This window comes from Myotis myotis, unplaced genomic scaffold, assembly GCF_014108235.1.
Source record: "Myotis myotis isolate mMyoMyo1 unplaced genomic scaffold, mMyoMyo1.p scaffold_m19_p_16, whole genome shotgun sequence".
Taxonomy (NCBI): Eukaryota; Metazoa; Chordata; class Mammalia; order Chiroptera; family Vespertilionidae; genus Myotis; species Myotis myotis.
In genome coordinates this window covers 34,147,711-34,166,716 of record NW_023416320.1, presented here as the reverse complement: position 1 = coordinate 34,166,716, position 19,006 = coordinate 34,147,711, and the positions used below count along the sequence as shown (strand labels likewise).

Sequence of the window (19,006 nt, the reverse complement as noted above, 5' to 3'; positions counted from 1 at the left end):
CTTTTTATTCATTTTAGCACTTTATTCCACCCCATACTAGGGCAGCAAGAGAATTTTTCAGGATATTTACACGGTGGCCTAAAAAATCTAAACTTTAAATTTTTTTCTTATTCATCTTTTTGTCCTGTTCTCTGGCTCGTAGAGATTTAACATTCTTGCTGCATCAAATTGACCAAAACTGCTTATCTTCTATCAGATTTTATACGACACCATTTGTATTTCTCTAAGTGTAATCTGTATTAACTTAACCAAATTCAGTCTGGTTGCTGCCTGTCTGTTGCTGCCCACTATGAAAACATATAGAACTCTCCCTAAATTTTCTCTTGATCTTCATGTGTGTTTGCTTTTGGGTTGTTTCCTGTCTTCCTAACAGAGCTGTGTTAGATGTGGATACTCGTTTCATGTTTATTTATATGATCAGAAAGAACATCTGTTTCTATGTGTATTTTGGGCTTAAAAGCTTATGCCGTGCTGATTTTATTGTCTTAGATTATTATCTCAGTCTTTAATATATAGTAATTCTCACACAAGGGTACATCCTATTCTATTCTATTCAGAAACTTTTACAGCTTCTCACTTTGAGCATAAAACTTGTTGCTTGGCATTTCCCTTTGCCTTGACTTACTTTCTTACAGTGTTTTCTTATCTTTCCTGCTGTACTGCCTGGTCCTTGCTTCCCTGTTTACAAGCATATTAAGTGGCTTGTCTATCATTTGTAATTTAGTCTCCCCTTCAAATGTGAGCATGCCAGCCTCTTCTTATAGCTGTGGCATTGTAGACTAAGGTCATATTTTAAAATGTTAGTTTGTTCCCAATCATTCATTTGTCTTGAAATCACATCTGGTTGTTTTCAAAAACAACATTTCTGAGAAAGTTTGTGGAGATATAACAGGAAACAATCATCTACGTCCTCTTCCTCTGCCTTTTCACCACAAGTGTTCCTACCTCCTTCCTGTAGCACTTTCCTCACCAAGCGGTGCTTGTAGAGACGAGACGAGCACTGCTGTATCGAATGGAACTAAGAAACAGAGCATTGTGCCCCGTGTGTGTATTTTTAAAAACTTGCCTAGTTTCCAGGTGACTGCGAGGTGCCTGTATCGAAAATCACCGATTTTTTATCTCTGGATATCTTCTTTAACTTCCTAGCACAAATTAGAAAAGGATATGGACTGTACCTTAATTGTAATACAATTTAATGGCAGTTTAATCCTATTTTGGAGAATTGGGGAAATTGGAGATTTAACTTTAGGCTTTATTTTGTATGTTACCCATTAAGGCCTTGTGTACTTGCTTTTTCTCCTTTCTTTCTCAGCTCACTAATAAGGGGCTATGTTCAATACCTGAGTTTAAGCATAAAAGGGACCCAACATAACGCATAACCCATAACTGAAGAGTGGAAATGCCCAATCCATACCATAATAAGACTAATCTTTTTAAAGGATTTTATATTAAAAAAAAATGTTTTATATTGACTGTTTTATCAAATCCTGTCAAAATGAACATTGAATCCTGCAAACTAAGGTTATTAGAATTGCTTAAGGGAAAGAATATTGGTTATAGGGCTTATTCTCATGTTAACATTGATTTAATTTTAGATTGTGAATAAGTCATTTCTTTGATTTGTAATAAAGCTTGGATTGTCTATACATTTTAAAGAAATAAGATTATGCATATTTGAAATCTCCAAATGTGTACATTTATTTCTGTAGTATGTAAAATATGCAGTGGTCTTTGGGTTGGAATTATGCTGTCATGAAGAATAAATCTGGTTTTGTTAAATAGTGTGAAGTTATGTGTTTAAAAATATTTGAACCTGAAATTAATATGTCAGTTATACCTCAATAAAAATATTTGATATCTATAATAACTATAGCATTAAAGTTAAGTGTTTATTTTTTGAACCCAAAGACATATTACATATATTATCTCATTTAATTTTTATAGCAGTCCTGTGAGGCTTATAGTGAGGACACTGAGGATCAGAAACTTTAAATAAGTTTCCCAGTGTCACATCACAAGTAAAAATGGCAGAGCTGGGATTCAAACTCAGGTGTGTGACTCCAAAGCTCATGTCTGTATCCACTCTGCTGGGCTGCCTGTCCATTTCAGCATGTGCTACTCTAGTGCAAGCCATTGCTCCAAGCACCTAGCTTCCCTCACCCCCATCCCCACCCACTCGCACATGCTAAATGTGAAAACTCGCCCTAACCGGTTTGGCTCAGTGGATAGAGCGTCAGCCTGCGGACTCAAGGGTCCCAGGTTCGATTCTGGTCAAGGGCATGTACCTTGGTTGCGGGCACATCCCCCGTAGGGAGTGTGCAGGAGGCAGCTGATCAGTGTTTCTCTCTCATCGATATTTCTAACTCTCTATCCTTCTCCCTTCCTCTCTGCAAAAAATCAATAAAATATATTTAAAAATAAATAAATGTGAAAACTCTTCCAAGAAAACTTATCTCATAGGTAGAGGTGAATGTACTTACTCCGTATTAACAATAGGCTTTCAGATATGGCTCCTATTCTTTTTGAGGAAAATTAAAGGGAAAGTTAGAATATAGAAGGTCTTTAATTTTTTTTATTCAATTATTATTCAGCATGACCTTGCCCTAGACTAGAGTTAAAACCTTAACAGCACTGAATTTTTTAAAAACATTTTAAACAATCTCCAAGGGTAATTCATGATTATATGCATCTAAATGATTTTTATGGCTTTAAGGTGGCAGATACAGTGACTCCGTGGCTCCCTCTTGTGGACCATTAAAGCAAGTAGTAGTAGAGTCTCAAGAACCAAAGGTTTTTCTTGTTAAAACCCTCTTTTGTCTAATAAGTAAATATCAGTGACATTTCCTGCCGTGCCATTTGGGTAGTAAAGAAAAGAGCCTCTGGGAGAGAGTTGGGAGGAATACTGCCAAGATGTGTTGATTCCCCAGCCCTTATGTTTCCTTAACCTGTATTTCTTGTCCACACTCTAACATGAGGGAAAAGCAAGAGAGAAATATTGCTTCTGACTGTGTCTGCTATCCCACATTTCATTTCATTTCTTTCTTATGTATGTATGTATGTATTTATGGCTTAGAGAAGCTAAGACTGGGTGGCTGGAAGTAATTCCCATGATCATTAAGTAACACCGCTCATTTAGTATTGGTGGAGGCTGCTGCTGATGAGTTTGTTCACGGCCACATAGGTAGGTAATGTGATATTTTAGACGAGAACCAGCAGAGCCAACAGCTCTTTAAAAGTAACTTGATTAATTCACGGAGCCTGTTGGGTTTCTAAGCTGGATTGGAATGTGGGTAACCATGCAAACTAGAACAAGCCTGGGACTTAAATAGTCCTAGCCTGGCAAAAGCTGGACTTTAGGCAACTTTTATCTACTGGTGTATTATGCTATGAAATAAATAATGGCGCATCGCATGTTACAGCGTGAGCTCATGAGAATATTGGTAATAGGGTCAGATTTTGTGTATTATGGTCACAGGGTGAGGATTTTAGTAATTAAATGAAAGCACTAGTTAATGGTATAGTTACCATTTTCTGTTCCCAGTTCCCTCATTTATATATTCCTAATTACTCAGCTTGATACTTTCTCTGTAGTGGCCTCTCCTTGTTCCAATATGAGAATTTTATTTTCAATCATCACAAGGAGTGTGTGGGTATGTGTGAGTGTGTGTAGAGGGAAAGAATTTGGGGCAGGAAAGACCAAACCTGAAGAAACAAAATTTCCATCTTAAATGAGCTATCACACTTCATCTTTGAGTTATAGTTGATTCTTTCCTTAGATCATACTTTGGAAGCTCATCTAGAACAGTTCTAAGTTTCTTTTACAAAACTTAGTCTCCAGTTTGGCATTGTGTCTTAGCAGTCATTGACATATGCTCCTATGTGCTTGCTCTGCTGAGGGTTTATTTTAAGGGAATCAATCAGAATGTGCTCAAAGATTTAGTTATAAGAATGTCTATTTCAGAATTGTTTGTAAGGAGAATGAAGATTAGAAACAGCCTAACAGCAAGAATTATGTATCCTTAACTGATTTGGCTCAGTGGATAGAGCATTGGACTGCAGACTGAAGGGTCCCAGGTTCGATTCCGGTCAGGGGCACGTACCTTGGTTGCGAGCACATCCCCAGTAGGGAGTGTGCAGGAGGCAGCTGAATCGATGTTTCTCTCACATCGATGTTTCTAACTCTCTATCTCTCTCTCTCTCTCTCTCTCTCTCTCTCTCTCTCTCTCTCTCTCTCCCTTCCTCTCTGTAAAAAATCAATAAAGTATTAAAAAACACACACACAAGAATTATGTAAAGGGAACCCACCCTCAAATACGAAGTTAACTGTTTTATGTGCCACACTTGGCCTATGATCTGGGCTGAGGGGAAAGGCAGGTGCAGTCCCCCTAGGCCCCATTTAGAGAAATGTCAGAGGCATGTTTGTAAGAAGCAGTCTGTCCCTTTGGCAGAGAAGACAGCCCTTCGGGTAGTGAAGCTTGGCGGACATCTCTGCTCTCCTAAGACTTCACTTTCATTTGCGTTTAGAACTTGGTGTAAAGGGTGAGTTCAGGAAAATTCAGCCCATTCAATAATGACTCTTTAAAACGAAGACACTGGCACACCAGATAGATAATTAAGCAAAACGGTGCAAGAGAGCAGCAGAACTTAACAGTGATTGAAAAGCACTTCACAAAAAAAGGTTGCCATCAAACTGATGACAATTGTGACCAAATTTTCTACTGCTCACTTAAAAAACTAAAGGAAGCAATAACTTCGTTGTAATGAACAACTTCAAGAATTCAGAGAAAAAGATAATAAGACAACAAAAATAATTGAAACATGTACATTCAGAATTGGGAAATAAAAGGAGCAATTGTTTCAGTAAAGCTCAGATATGAGGGTATTTGGTAGGAATACCAGGTGAAATAAGCACTAAACAAGATAATGAGCAGAGCAGATAGAAATGGGAAAACGAACAAATCGTTTTAAAAGATTTGGAGAGAACACCCATGAGATAGCAGACAGGCAAAGGGGTTTCAAGATAACACTTTAGAGTCTCTGAATAATAAGCCAAAATAGTGGAACTAAATAAATATTTAGAGATATAATTCAAGAAAACGTTTTAGAAATAACACTTAAATTTGCACTTTGAAAAAGCACACTGTGTACCGTGGGATAATGACCAAGAACAGTTAACGTGAGGTCCAGCCCAGCAAAGCCACTGGACGTGAAAGAGACAGAGAGATGCTGTGGGTGGCCCTGCAAAAAGACCAAGTCACTTATGAGGGGAATGTGATGGGCCTGCCTCCGATTTGCATCTCAATACAAGAAGACAGTGAACCAATACCTTCAAATAAACTCAGAGGAGAAAAATGAGAACCATGAATTTTATATTGAATATTTATATTCAGTCTGTTCTTCCAGTACAAAGGCTACCAAGAAAAGCTTTGAGCATTCAAGAATATATTGTTTATGAGATATGTTGTTTTCATGAGCCCTTCTTGAAGAAACTACTAAAGGATGAACTTAACCAAACAAAAGATAACTGGGGAAGCCACGGCAAAAGGATTCGAATATTGAATGTATTTAGTTCTAGAGCTGAACCTAAAATTAAAGTGGGCTTTAGAGTGGAAGAAAACAAAAGTGCTCTGATAACTAACAAACATTGGAAGAGGAAGAGGGAAAGAAGATGATAAGGCGATTTCCTCACATTAAAGAATGATATCTAAAGCTGTTAAACAAGTAGTAGAACTGTACGCTTATTTAACAAAATGAAGGTATTTTTGCAAATTGTAATGTTGTACCAGTGCCCTTCAGTAGAGGACTGGTTGATTAGACTATGGTTCATTCATTTGATGGAATACTTTATAGTCTTAAAAAAAGAAGAAGGCATTCCGGGAAATAGCTTCAAGATAAATTAAAAAGCAAGACGCAGAATAGGTTGTATACTATGCTATCATTTATGTAAAAGTAGTAGAAAAATCCTATATAATAAAGAGCTAATATGCAAATGGTCATCACGCCCTCGTGCCCTTGTGCCGGGCCGGGGGACCTGAGGCCACGCCCCCCCCCCCCACCACCACCTGGCGGGGCTTGACGGGTGGGGCCGGCCGGGTCTGGGTCTCACGAGATTTCGAGGTGCTTGTGGGTGGGCGGAGACTTAACTCTGGGTCCCACGGTGCGCCTCAGACTCTGACAGGAGGGAGATTTTCATATACATTTTACTAATTTTCTTTCATCTCTGACACTTCTATTATAGAGAAAGGGCAAATAGCAATATTAAAATATTTCCTCTAATTAATTCCCTTTTAATGTGCATGAATTTTGTGCACCGGGCCACTAGTATTATATAATGATGTTTCCATATGTTTGATCAAAAAACTCAGGATACACAAGAAGCTTTGGGGGGGAAAAAAAGATTATCATTTTACAGGAGGGCTTACAGTCAGTTGGATGGGGGACCTGATAAGAGTGAGGTTTTTTACAGTGTTCTTTTCTTCCTCCCTCTTCCTTTCTTGCTTATTTTTTGAAACATGTGAATTATATGTTCAAAAATTAGATTGGTGAAAAAAATCAAACACTCCTCTCTCTCCCCCGGGTTCCGGTCCCGTGTTAAGCCTTGGGCGGTGCTTTGTGGTAGTTTTAATTGCCAGGTCCCGTGGGATTTTCGGTTCTTTGCAGAATGTGATATTTTCAGGGACAGGCTCCTCAGGCCCCAGGTGAAGAAAACACTTCCCCCGGATGATTTGCTGTTTCACCTGGACAGTTCTCTGCCCTTCCTTAGATTGTCTCTGAAGTAACCACTAATTGTTCGGGCGCTTCTATCATTAAGTGAACGTCTGTTTATCCTGTTGTATAGGCTGTTTTTTGAGTTAGTCTTGCTGAAAGGCATTGGGCTCCTGTGATGAGGGAGCACTTCCCCTTACGTTAATGTCTAATATTCATTCTCAACTTAATATGGTCAAAACAGAACTCTTGATAATTAGTGCCAATCTCAGGGCTCTGTGAAACAGGAAAAGGACATGAGTTATGGTTAGTTTTTTTCAGTTAAGGAAAATGAAACATCTGGAAGTTGTGACTTGTCAGAAGTCACCCTGAAAATAGGAGTAAGGCAGTGGGAGGATACAACTATGATCGTGTGGGAAGAGTCCCAACTTCCAGTCAATGCCAGCTGTCTTCACCTTGGACGTGTGAATCCTGCCATGTTGCTACGGGGACTTACCATGGAGGGTTGAGTGGTTGGGGTTTTCCCCTCAAATGAGGCTCATTCATTGTTTTGGATCTTATGCAATTGTCCTCTCAAAGAGATTCTCAAATTTACTTGAAGATGTATTAGTTTGGACCAATCATTTGAAAGCAGTGGTTCTACTATTAGTGTATATTTGCATGCGCACATGATGTGATAAATTGCTAATGATAAAATTGTTATCTTTTGTGTGTAAGATAAATTGAAGGGATGCTCATGACCTTGAACTCTTTTAGGTTACTTTTCCTTAATGAATAGAATACGTGTCTTCTGCAACATTTTGTAAAACTGTGAAGTACCTTATAATTCAGGGATGATGGTGCTGGTATTGTATAAATTAGATCTAGTCTGCTCCCCACATACTCATTTCCTTCCTCTCTGACCCTTCCAGGTAGGGTCACATTAAAGACGTGCATTTCATACATCATCTTTTTCCTCTCTGCTTCTTTTTTTGCACATACTGTCATCTAAATAAGGACAATTTTGAATGATGGTGTACATAGGATTTTTATAATAAACAGTTAACAAACAATACTTTTCAAGATTTAAAAAACGTATGAGTACTACTGTGGACACAGTCTTTTTAAACAGACAGATCTGTATTTTAAAATCCAGTTGTCCAAAAAAATAAATCCAGTTGTCATCCTGAATTGGCTGTGTGACCTTGGGCAGATTACTCAATCTCTCTCAGAGTTAGTGTTCTCATGTGTAAAGTGGAAGATAGTAATATTTTGAGATTGTTGAGAGCTAAATGAGATACTGGTTGTAAAGCCCTTGGATCATTGCTTTCACTGAACTTGGTCTGCCCTCATTTCCTCAAAGGTGCTACTTCTAGTTCAAACATAATCACTTGATAGTAATAGTTTTACATTTTGGTTCCAGTCCTTTTAATATGTTACATTGTTAAAGATCAAAATTTAACTCTACTACTGTTCTAGATTCTTTGGATTTTAGACTCACTGGAATAAAAAATAAGGGAAATGAACCACAGAACAGTGTGCATTATTTTATTTCTGGCTTATGTGAGTGGACGGAATGTTTCAAACACAGTATGCATTTATTCCACATTTATTCAATATATTTCACCTATACCTACTTGGCACTATTATGTAGCTTTGGAATACAGAGATGAAAAAAATAGTTTGTGCCTGTATTGGAGGTTGTGGTTTGTCAAAGGAGACAGGTCAGTAAGCAATTACAATACGAGATCAGGAGTGTCTGACAGGTGTGTGTGTGCAGGAAACTTGGAGAGCCCAGAGGAGGTGCTTCCCCTCGCTCTCAGGAGAGAGTGCGTGTGGAGGTGGGAGTTCAGGTGTGCTTCCCAGGGAAGGTGACACCCGAGTCACATCTGGAGCAAGCCAGACCTGGGCCCTGGACCCTTTTCTTCCAGGCTAAGAGATAGAGTTCATTTTAAGATAATTGGGAGCCAGTGAATACTTTTATTTAGAGCAACATGAACAGATTTGGAGCTTAGGATAATACCTAGAAGCATAACTGTAAGTAGTGACATCAGCATCGATTTTATCATCATCTACATTGCCACTATTTATTTAGTACTTCCTGTAGGTGACTTGTGTACACGTTATCTCATTTAATCCAGCACCCTTTGAGTTCGATATTATCGCCATATTTTGTTGAAAAGAAAATGCAGGGTAATAGAGGAGTTAGTGACTGGACCCACAAGAAGAGGATATATTTGATTACCTGCCTTTCCACCTGGTGATTCTAAGTTCATGGAAGTTAAGATGAGAGATTATGATTTGCTTATCCTTACTCTTCATTTTCATGTGTTTTATATTGTGAACATTTCACTCAATTTAGAATTTAAAAATAACATATATCCCCTACAAGATAGCTTTTAGGCCCTGGCTGGGTAGCTCATTTGGTTCGAGTGTTGTCCCGATAAGCCAAGGTTGTGAATTTGATCACTGGTCAGGGCACATACAAGAATCAACCAGTGAATGCATAAATAAGTGGGACAACAAATCTATCTCTTCTCTCTCTCTCTCTTTCTCTCTCTCTCTCTCTCTCTCTCTCTCTCTCTCTCTCTCTCTCTCTCTTCAGTAAAGTTTTTTTTTAATGTAAAAAAAAATAGAGCTTTTAACACAAGTCTGTTGTTCAATCTATTACTCAAAGTTTGGTTTATTCTAAAATGGCTGCTAGACTCACTAACAGAGAACATATCAGTCTCCAGCGTGGAACCACGTCTCTTTTGGGTTTTCATCATACAGAATTTTTATCCCTATGTTTTAGAACTCTCTCTCACAGGACGTAAACTGCTTTATTCTCCATTCCATTTCCTTTTCCTCTGAATAAAATTACCTCGAGGAAATATTTAAAATGATACCTCCTTGGGATTTGAGATGTTTTAATTGTTAAAGTCTCTGATATAACTTGGGACCCGGCTTCTTAGTATGAAGCATAGTTTCAAACTAGGTTTTGTGTTTCTGTTCCATGTGTATTTAGTATATTGAGGCAATAGAGTGAGAAATGATAATTCTTGGAAGTTTAAAAAAAGCTGATTATTAATGGAGCCTCACTCCTCATTATTAACTTTCTAAATGCTGTCAAAATTGGCCATTTACCCCTTCATTTTTAGTTCTTTAATAGGAATACAAGTAAAGTACCTCTTTTCTCCTAGAAGTGTGGTATAATGGCTAACATTTTAAATCTTTATTTGTATATAGCTCGAAAAGAGGTATTACAAGATAGTACATGCACAGTTTTGACTTGCTGTACTCACCTTTTACTTCTTTTATTTCAGCTCAATCTGAAATTGAAGTTTCAGTGTCTGCAAGGAATATCAGAAGGTTACTAAGTTTCCAGCGGTATCTTAGATCATCACGTTTTTTTCGTGGTGCAACTGTTTCAAACTCTCTGAACATTTTAGATGATGATTATAATGGACAAGCCAAGGTGTGTATAGCTTTTTCAAGAAACATTACCCTTTTGATAAGTTTAATGAAGCCTTCTTTTCTCATCTGATACTGATTTATAGAGCCTTTTTTTGTACGTGAAAATCAGTTGAGTCCATTTTTCAGGTTTTTCCTTTAGAGCAGTTGTTCGTTCATTTTATGATTAGGTATTACAGAGCAAGGGAAATTTCTGAACTAAATAAATGAAAATGCTTTTTATTTATTATAACATTAACAAGTAGAGCAGTAGAACATTAAACTATAAGATCACAATATTCTTATCGCTGGGAAGAATATTATGCATTATCTGACCTAATTTCTATATTCAATAGATAAGTGAACTATGGCCTAAGGAGCAAAAGGGACTTATTTGAGCTCTGATTAGAGGTAAATCAGCACAGAAAGTTAGTCTCGTGACTTTCAGTCAAATGATTTTCATACATAGTCTCTTGAATCAGTGGATTATTTTGAGGACTTAGATGTTTCTTAATTAAACTCAGTGATTTTGAGCATTATTTTCTTTACATGTTTTAAAAGAAATGTCTTAATGAAGGTGGAAGTTAGATGAACTTTTTTTTTTAGCAAATGAGGATTTTTAATCTTATGCTTCTATATTTTTAGAATTATATATATATACACACACACACACTATATATATATATACACACACACACGCACACACACGCACACATACATACATACACACACACACACAGGATTTTGTAAGTTTGTGTAGATAGGGCTGGAGTACCTTTATGATAACATTAAAGTGAAAAAACTTGCTTCTCTCTTTGATAAAAGAAATCAGTGGAAAGTGTTCATGCTTTCTTTAAACTTTAAAAAGTTTGCAAGGTCGTCTTTTTGGAATGAGAATGTTGATTTGTGTATGATTGGTTGTTGGTACTATTATAATCTCTACTAGTGGTGTCTTAGTATTGCTTATGTTAATCTATTTATAAATGTATACAACAATGAACTTTTGGAAACAAAATCATATTTTTTTTCTTAAAAATAAAGTTTGCAGAACTTTCATGTTACAAATATATCGTGTAAAAATAGAATCTACTTGGTTTTTAAAGTCATTGTGGTATTTATTTGTTTGGCTGAAATACACATCAATCTGAAAACTAATGTAGTAAATGCTATTGTTTTATAAGGATATTTAAAGAATATAAATAAATACCCATAATTGGGAGTGTTTTCTAAAAAAATGAGTAACAATTTAAGCTTAACATAGTATAGATGTCAGGTGCCCAGGTTCCAGAATCAGGCCACCTGATTTAAGACCCCAGCTCTATTATTTTTAGCAGAGCAAGTTAGTTACTTTTTGCTTGTTTCCCCATCTATAAATGAGGATTGAAAACAGTGCCTACTCGATAGTGTTGGTGTGAATAGTAAGAGTATGAAGTACTTTAACAGTACCTGGTATAGTAAGTACTCAGTTATTATAATTTAGTTTTACTAAACTTTTAAAATCTAGTTTCTAGACCATGCAACGTAAGAACCATACTTCTTTGATGTAAATTATGGTAGAATTCTTAAAAGTTTGTGGCAGAATAGAGTAAGTTTTAAAAAACACTAACATTACTTATACATTTATTCATTGGAAAACAATAATATTTGGTTTTTCAAATTGAGTTTATCTTTTTATACATTTTTTGGAACCAGTTGGAAAGGTAATGATTAAAAGGATAATGATATATAGCATTTCTTAGAGTAAATCAATCACTTTCCATTTTCATTAACTTTTCTATGAACCATCTACTAAAGATAGTGTTATTGAAATTAAATTACAGTAGGAATGTTTGGTTTTCATTTCAGTGTATGCTGGGAAAAGTTGGAAATTGGAATTTTGATATCTTTCTATTTGATAGACTAACAAATGGTAAGTGAAGAATTTGACTTACTTGAATCACTGTGTTCTCTGGCTGCTGCGTTGCTGGTACAGCCTCTGGCGGGTCGTTGCTTCCTCTGACTTAGGAGCCTCTGCTGGCAGGGGGGGCGTCATGTTGTCTCTTCTGTATGACTGATTGATAAGCCTAGAGCCAGTCTCGTACATTGAGTTGTTGATTATTACTCTTAGCAGTAATAAAAAAACCAGCCACCATCACTTGGCCATCCCTCCTTAAGGCTGCTGTTACTAATAACCCCCAGTGAATGTTATCTCGTGTTCTTGAACTTTCTTTTTTGGTTTCTTTTGGGTTGTGGCCACTTACAATGACGCCTTATGACCTGTGTTCCAGCTTGGATAGTGCAGCTGTGGGTAGATGCCGGCCTTCCGAGAGACATCCTTCCCTCTAGGTCTGTGGCCCTCGGCTTTTCTTTCTCGGCTTTTCACACTGGAAAGACCGGGTGCTGCGCCCCCTTCCTTGGCCGGCTGGGAAGAGCTGCAGCTTCCTAGGGGGCGTGTCAGAATCTGCAGTGTGTGTGGTTTAAAAAAAACAGGTGATTCTGCTCTGTTCACACCCCCCCCCAATTTTTTTGTTGTTGGGGGGGAGGGTTCACGTTTCCTTATTCTCTTTGGGGATCAGTTTTACTTAGGGAAAATTTTTGGCATAAAAAAATGGGTGCTACATGTAGTTCAACTAGACTTTGTCCCTTATGTCTGTCTTTAATACATACATACATACATACATACATACATACATCAGCGTGCAGAGCACACTGAGGAGGCCAGTCCTGGCTGCTCAGAAGGAAATGATGTGCTCTGAAAGCACCCCCCTTTTTTATTTCCCTTTGGAATGAAGCTCCTTTCGTAAGGAAGCCAAATATGGGAAAAGGACAAGCAAATACAGCTTTTTTCATTGTGAGGGGCAGTGGTCTAGCTTTTTAGGACGCTACATCGTTCCTCTGAGTGAAAATACCTTTGTGTTCACTGTTTGTCTAGTGACTAATGATAGGAAATAGGCAAAATGGTTAACAGTGAAGTTTGCCTCATCTGCAAAGCCTCCCTCTGCTGCCCTTTTGTTTTGCCTCTTCTGTTTCTCTCCCACCTCTCCTTGGCCCTTTGGTGACTAAGTGTGGTGTCCTTCTCCCTGGCCCCACGGTGGGCTGCCCACACAGGAAAGGCTCACATCCTTTGCACAGCGACCCTCCCTTCCAGCCTGTGTGAAAATACAGATAGTGAGGTAACAGGTGTCCGCTTCTAGGGCTGGAGAATGCCCTTTTCTAACTCAGCACGAGTCTTACTTATCTCAGGATAATATGGAAAACAGTGCACACTTAAGACCTTCACGGTTTAGCCTTATAAAGCCCTGTATGTCTAACAGTTGAGAGCCTATGATTAGTCTACTGGACATTTGTCACTCATGGAAATGTCTCTAAATGCATTTGTTCACAGCGCTAGTCGGGGCTGGGTGATGAGCAAGTGCAGGCGGCAGAAGTGAAAGCCCACGGGGCCACAGTAGCCAGTTAGCGCTGTGCTCTGTGTAACCTCAATCCGTTGTGGAGAAGAGGGCGGAATGGTTTCTTCGTAGGGTTGGTTGTTAGGGTTTAGTAGAAGCCGCCCATGGTTAGCTACCCATCTGTGATTTTACAGGTGGTGGTATATATATATATTTATATTCATTCATTCCATAAACCATAGCTACCCAAATGTTACAGGAATTCTATATGTGAAGAGAGATACTTGGGAAACAAATCAGAGGAAATTCCTTTACTTGCATTACTTAATTAGCACTGCTTTCCTTTCAAAACTGCTCATCCTGACCTGAATTCTGGATGATATATGTACATGGTTTCCAAGTGTATAGTTTTCCTTTCCTGCGTTTTATCCCATGCTTGCTGTATTTCTTACTCTGGTAATTTCCAAATGCTGTTGTAAGGAAGGCAGGGAGGAGGCAAGCTCAGTGATTCACCAGGACACATGGCCCCGGCCTGTCCACGGCAGGAGGAAAGCAGTTATTGCTGGTCAGATACATCTGACGTTCCTTCCACGGGAATGAGTGTGAGGTGATAGGAGATGACAAGATATGCCTGTCACCCCTGAAGGCTACCTGGCGCGTGAGGACCCTGGTCACCAGGCCTGTGTCCTGGGGGTAGCCTAACCCTGTTGGCTCCCATCTGAGTCACATTCTGAAAGCTGTCAGGGCCACTGTACCTTTGGCAGTTCTGTCCTTTGATATATGTTTATGAGGGGAGCTTTTTTAGCAGTACAATTTTTTCCAACAACTTGTTTGTTTCCATTTTCATATAAGTCCTTTTGTGCTTGTTTCTTGTTTAACACATCGCTTGTTTTGAAATGTTTCATTGACTTGTGTTCTTATCCACTGGTATTAAATAGTCCATTAGTGTCTTATAAACTGAAAATGGGGAAAAAATGCTACATGCAGCTTTTCCATTCAATGTGGGTGGCATGCTCTGATCTGACTGATTCTTGTCAGATTCCTGGAAAGTTCTTGGTGCAAGACGTTACATGTGTTGCTCTCTACAGTGTGTTCAGATTGCAGATGAGGGTATTTACCAGTAGATTGCAGCTTTCCTGAAACTTACTCTAGAGTCTAGTAGACCCTAGAAATTGGTCATTTGTTTCATTAGGTTAGGAAAATGATTTTGGGAGAACCCTATCAAAACCTAAATATACAGATTGTATATACATTTTTTATATTGAGGTTATAATTGACATATAACATGTTAGCTTTAGGTGCACAGTATAATGATATGCGATATATATATATATATATCTCAAAATAATCACCACAGTAAGTCTAGTTAACATCTGTCACCCCATTGTTACAATTTTTTTCTTGTGACAAGAACTTTTAAGATCTATTCTCTAAGCAACTTTCAGATGTGCAGTACAGAATCATTAACTATAGTTACCACGCTGTGTATTACATGCCAAGACTTATTTATATTTTATTTTACAATTGGAAATTTTTACCTTTTGACCCTTTCCCCCATTTTGTCCACCCCCATCCCTGCCTCTGACATGCACAATCTGTTCTGTCTGTGCGCTCAGCTTTTGGTTTTGGTTTGAGATTCCATATATAGGTGGGGTTATACCGCATTTGTCTTTCTCTGACTTATTTCACTTAGCATGCTCTCAAAGTCCATCCATGTTGTTGCAAATGGCAAGATTTTGTTTATTTACTTGAGGCCCCGTGCACTGGTGGGGTCCCTCAGCCTGGCCTGCGGGGATCAGGCCAAAACTTGCTCTCTGACATCCCCTGAGGGGTCCTGGATTGTGAGAGGGCGCAAGCCAGGTCAAGGGACCCCACCGGTGCATAATCGCCACTGAGGGACCCCTCGGTGACCCCACCGAGGGCTGCAGGAGGGCTCCAGGGTGTGTCCACCCTATCTCGCCCAGTCCCAATCAGCTGGACCCCAGCAGCAAGCTAACCTACCAGTCGGAGCATCTGTCCCCGGTGGTCAGTGTGTGTCATAGCAACTGGTCGAACAGTCGGAGGGACAATTAGCATATTAGGCTTTTATATATATATTGATTGATTGAATTTATTGGGGGGCATTGGTTAATAAAATTATATAGCTTTCAGGTGTACAATTTTATAATATAGCATCTGTATATTTTATTGTGTGTTCACCACCCCAAGTCAAGTCTCCTTCCATCACATTTATCCACCCTTTATCCTCTTCTACTTCCCTCCACCCCCCTTGCCCTCTGGTAATCACCACACAATGTTCTCTGTGTCTGTGAGGTTGTTTTGGGGGTATTTTGTTTTGTTTTTGCTTAATTCCTTTACCTTTTTCACCCAACCCCTATCCCCTCTGACAGCTATCTGTCTGTCCTCTGTTTCTGTGAGCATTTCTATTTTGTTTGTTAGTTTATTTTGTTCATTAGATTCCACATATGAGTGAAATCATATGGTACTTGTCTTTGACTGGCTTATTTCACTTAGCATAATACTTTCCAGGTCCATCCATGCTTCGCAAAAGGTAAGATTTCCTTTTTTTTAACAACCAAGTAGTATTTCATTTTATTAATTTACCACAGCTCTTTTATCTACTCACCTACTGATGGGTAGTAAGGCTGCTTCCAAATCTTGGCTATTGTTAATACACAGCAGTGAATATAAGGGTACATATATCTTCTTGAATCCATATTTTGGGTTTCTTCAGATATATTGTCAGAAAGTAGAATTGCTGGGTCATAAGGCAGTTCCATTTTTAATTTTTTTTTCTCTATACTACTCTCCACAGTGGCTGCAGAGTCTGCATTCCCACCAACAGTACAGGAGCGTTCCCTTTTCTCCACATCCTCTTCAACACTTGTTGTTGTTGGCATACAAATCAATGCAACAGAATAGAGACCCAGAAATAAACCCATACCTTATGGTCAATTAATATTTGACAGAGGAAGCAAGAACATACAGTGGGGTAAAGACAGTCTATTCCAGTGATGGCGAACCTTTTGAGCTCGGCATGTCAGCATTTTGAAAAACCCTAACTTAACTCTGGTGCCGTGTCACATATAGAAATTTTTTGATATTTGCAACCATAGTAAAACAAAGACTTATATTTTTGATATTTATTTTATATATTTAAATGCCATTTAACAAAGAAAAATTAACCATCACTGGTTCGCCATCACTGGTCTGTTCAATAAATAGTGTTGGGAAAATTGGATAGATAATGTGCAAAAAAATGAAACCAGACCACCTTCTTACACAATGCACGAGAATAAATGGATTAAAGACTTAAATGTTAGACTCTAAACTAAAAAAAATCATAGAAGAAAACAGTAAAATCTCAGACATTTCTCTTAGCAATATCTTTTTGTATCTCCTTGGGTAAGGAAAACAAAAGAAAAATAAATAAAAGGGACTACATCAAACTAAAAAGTTTTTGCATAGCAAAGGAGATCATCAACAAAATGAAAAGACAATCCACTGAATGGGAGAACATATTCACCAATAATACACCTGAAAAGGGCTTAATATCCAGAATTTATTAAGTACTTGAAAACTAATCACACACAAAAAAATCTAATTTTAAAAAATGGGCAAAGGACCTGAATAGACACTTCTCCAAAGAGAACATACAGATGGCCAACAGACATGGAAAGATGTTCAATGTCACTAATCATCAGAGAAATGCAAATGAAAGCCACAGTGAAATACTACCTCACACCTGTCACAATGGCTATCAACATTAAATCAAGATTTCCTTCTTTTTTTTATGGCTAAACAACATTCCTTCTTTTATGTTACTTCAATAAAATTCTATACACACATATGTCACATTTTCTCTATCCATTCTTCTAGCTATAGATACCTAGGTTGCTTCCTAAGTATTGGCCATTGCAAATAATGCCACAGTGAACACTGAGGTGCCTATATCTTTTGGAATTTAGTATTTTGGATTTCTTCATATAAATAATCAGAAGTGGAGTTGCTAAATCATATGGTAGTTCTATTTTTAATTATTTTGGGACACCTCTGTACAGTTTTTCATGGTATCTGCACCAATTTACATTCCCACAAAGAGTGCCCAAGGGTTCACCTTTTTCCACATTCTCATCAACACTTACTTCTTGCCTATTTTATAATCCCCATTTTTACTGGTGTGAGGTGACATTGTTGTTTTGATTTGCATTTAGTTGATGATAAGTGATGTCAAGCATCTTTTCATGTGTCTGTTGACCATCTGTATGTCAGGTGGAAAAATGTTCAGATCCTCTGGTCATGTTTTAATTGGATAGTTTGTTTGAACATGCATTCTAAAATATCTATGAATATACCTCCCCCCCAAAATTGGTTGTTACAACAGCAGTAGCAGAAATATAGCTCACTTTTTCTCAAATACTTCCAAACCACATAGGCTCATGTTTGTACCAGTAGAGTATTATCAGGATTTGAATGCATTTTAACTTTTAATTTCATAAAAATAAAAGATTTGAAATGGTTTTTTCCTCCTTTGAAGATGATATGCCAGGTAGTTTTGAAAAAGAATCTCTTTTGGGCTGCCACATTATTTACAATGTTGCCCATGCAAATATTATTCCAATTAATTAACTTTTTTCCTCAGCCATGAGCTTCTGTTGACAATTGTTTAGGCAGTTTTAGATAATGAATTTAGCCCAGTAGTTCTTTATAATCCTTCATAAATATTACTAGAAATTTTCAATGTGGAGCTAGTTATGTCTTTTATTCATTTTTTGTAAGAATCATCAATTTTTTTAGAGAATACTAGAATAGTGTCTATGTTATTGTTCTTGTCCAAATGTTGGCAGTAACTATGAGCTTATACTCCTTTTAAAACACAGTCTATTTAATTGTTAATACAGCATATCAGTCCTATAGAGAAAATCTTCAAAAGATTGAGAAATATAATGGAAGGTATAAGAAATGGAGAGAGAGTTGAATCTTGGAATGAAAAACTAAACATTATAAAAACTGGTAGTTTTTCCAAATTTAATTTATACACGTGGTGTGGCTCCAGTTGTCAGTGACAAAGGAATGAGTTGAGGATGAAGATAACCCCGTTGCATGTGACAACACTCCCAGAAAACTCTCTGTGGGGGAGCAGAGAGGGTGACAACTACAAGGGCCAAGAGAGCCGGGGATTCTTCATTGTTTCAAAGATAAGAGAATCTAGAGCATGTCTGAGTGCCCATCATACTGAGCAATATGAGAAGGGGGAGGAGGGAGGGATGTATTGATTCAGTGGAACTGGGGATGGGGGATGGTAGATGTATGTGATGGACCAAGGAAGGTTCCTGAGAAGCTGTGGAGAGGTAGAGGTGTTATTGGCTTTTGAAAGAAAGGGAAATTTGAGGGCTTGTGTGTTTTTTCTGTGAAGTATGAGGCTGTTGAGGATGAGGGGGTGAATAGGATGTGGTTATGTCAGTAGTTTGAGGAAAGTAGAGAAAGCTTGAAAATAGGCATTTTGAAAAGTCAAAGAACCA

The 19,006-nt window shown here is 38.0% G+C and overlaps 1 protein-coding gene across 11 annotated transcripts in view; it reads left to right on the top strand.

The window, feature by feature from the left end:
* The window catches only part of PDE7A (phosphodiesterase 7A), a 108,463-nt gene that overhangs the window by 58,645 nt on the left and 30,812 nt on the right, over positions 1–19,006 (top strand). For 9 of the 11 annotated variants that reach the window (XR_004972497.1, XR_004972499.1, XR_004972498.1 and 6 more), the window contains 2 exons: positions 9,990–10,141; positions 11,962–12,025. The exons of the other annotated variants lie outside the window; for them this stretch is intronic. Coding sequence is in view for 6 of the 9 variants with exons in the window: in XM_036338382.1 (XP_036194275.1) it covers positions 9,990–10,141; positions 11,962–12,025 (216 nt within the window). In the remaining 3 variants the exon portion in view is untranslated. The remainder of the gene's footprint in view (positions 1–9,989; positions 10,142–11,961; positions 12,026–19,006) is intronic. 11 annotated transcript variants of the gene reach the window in all.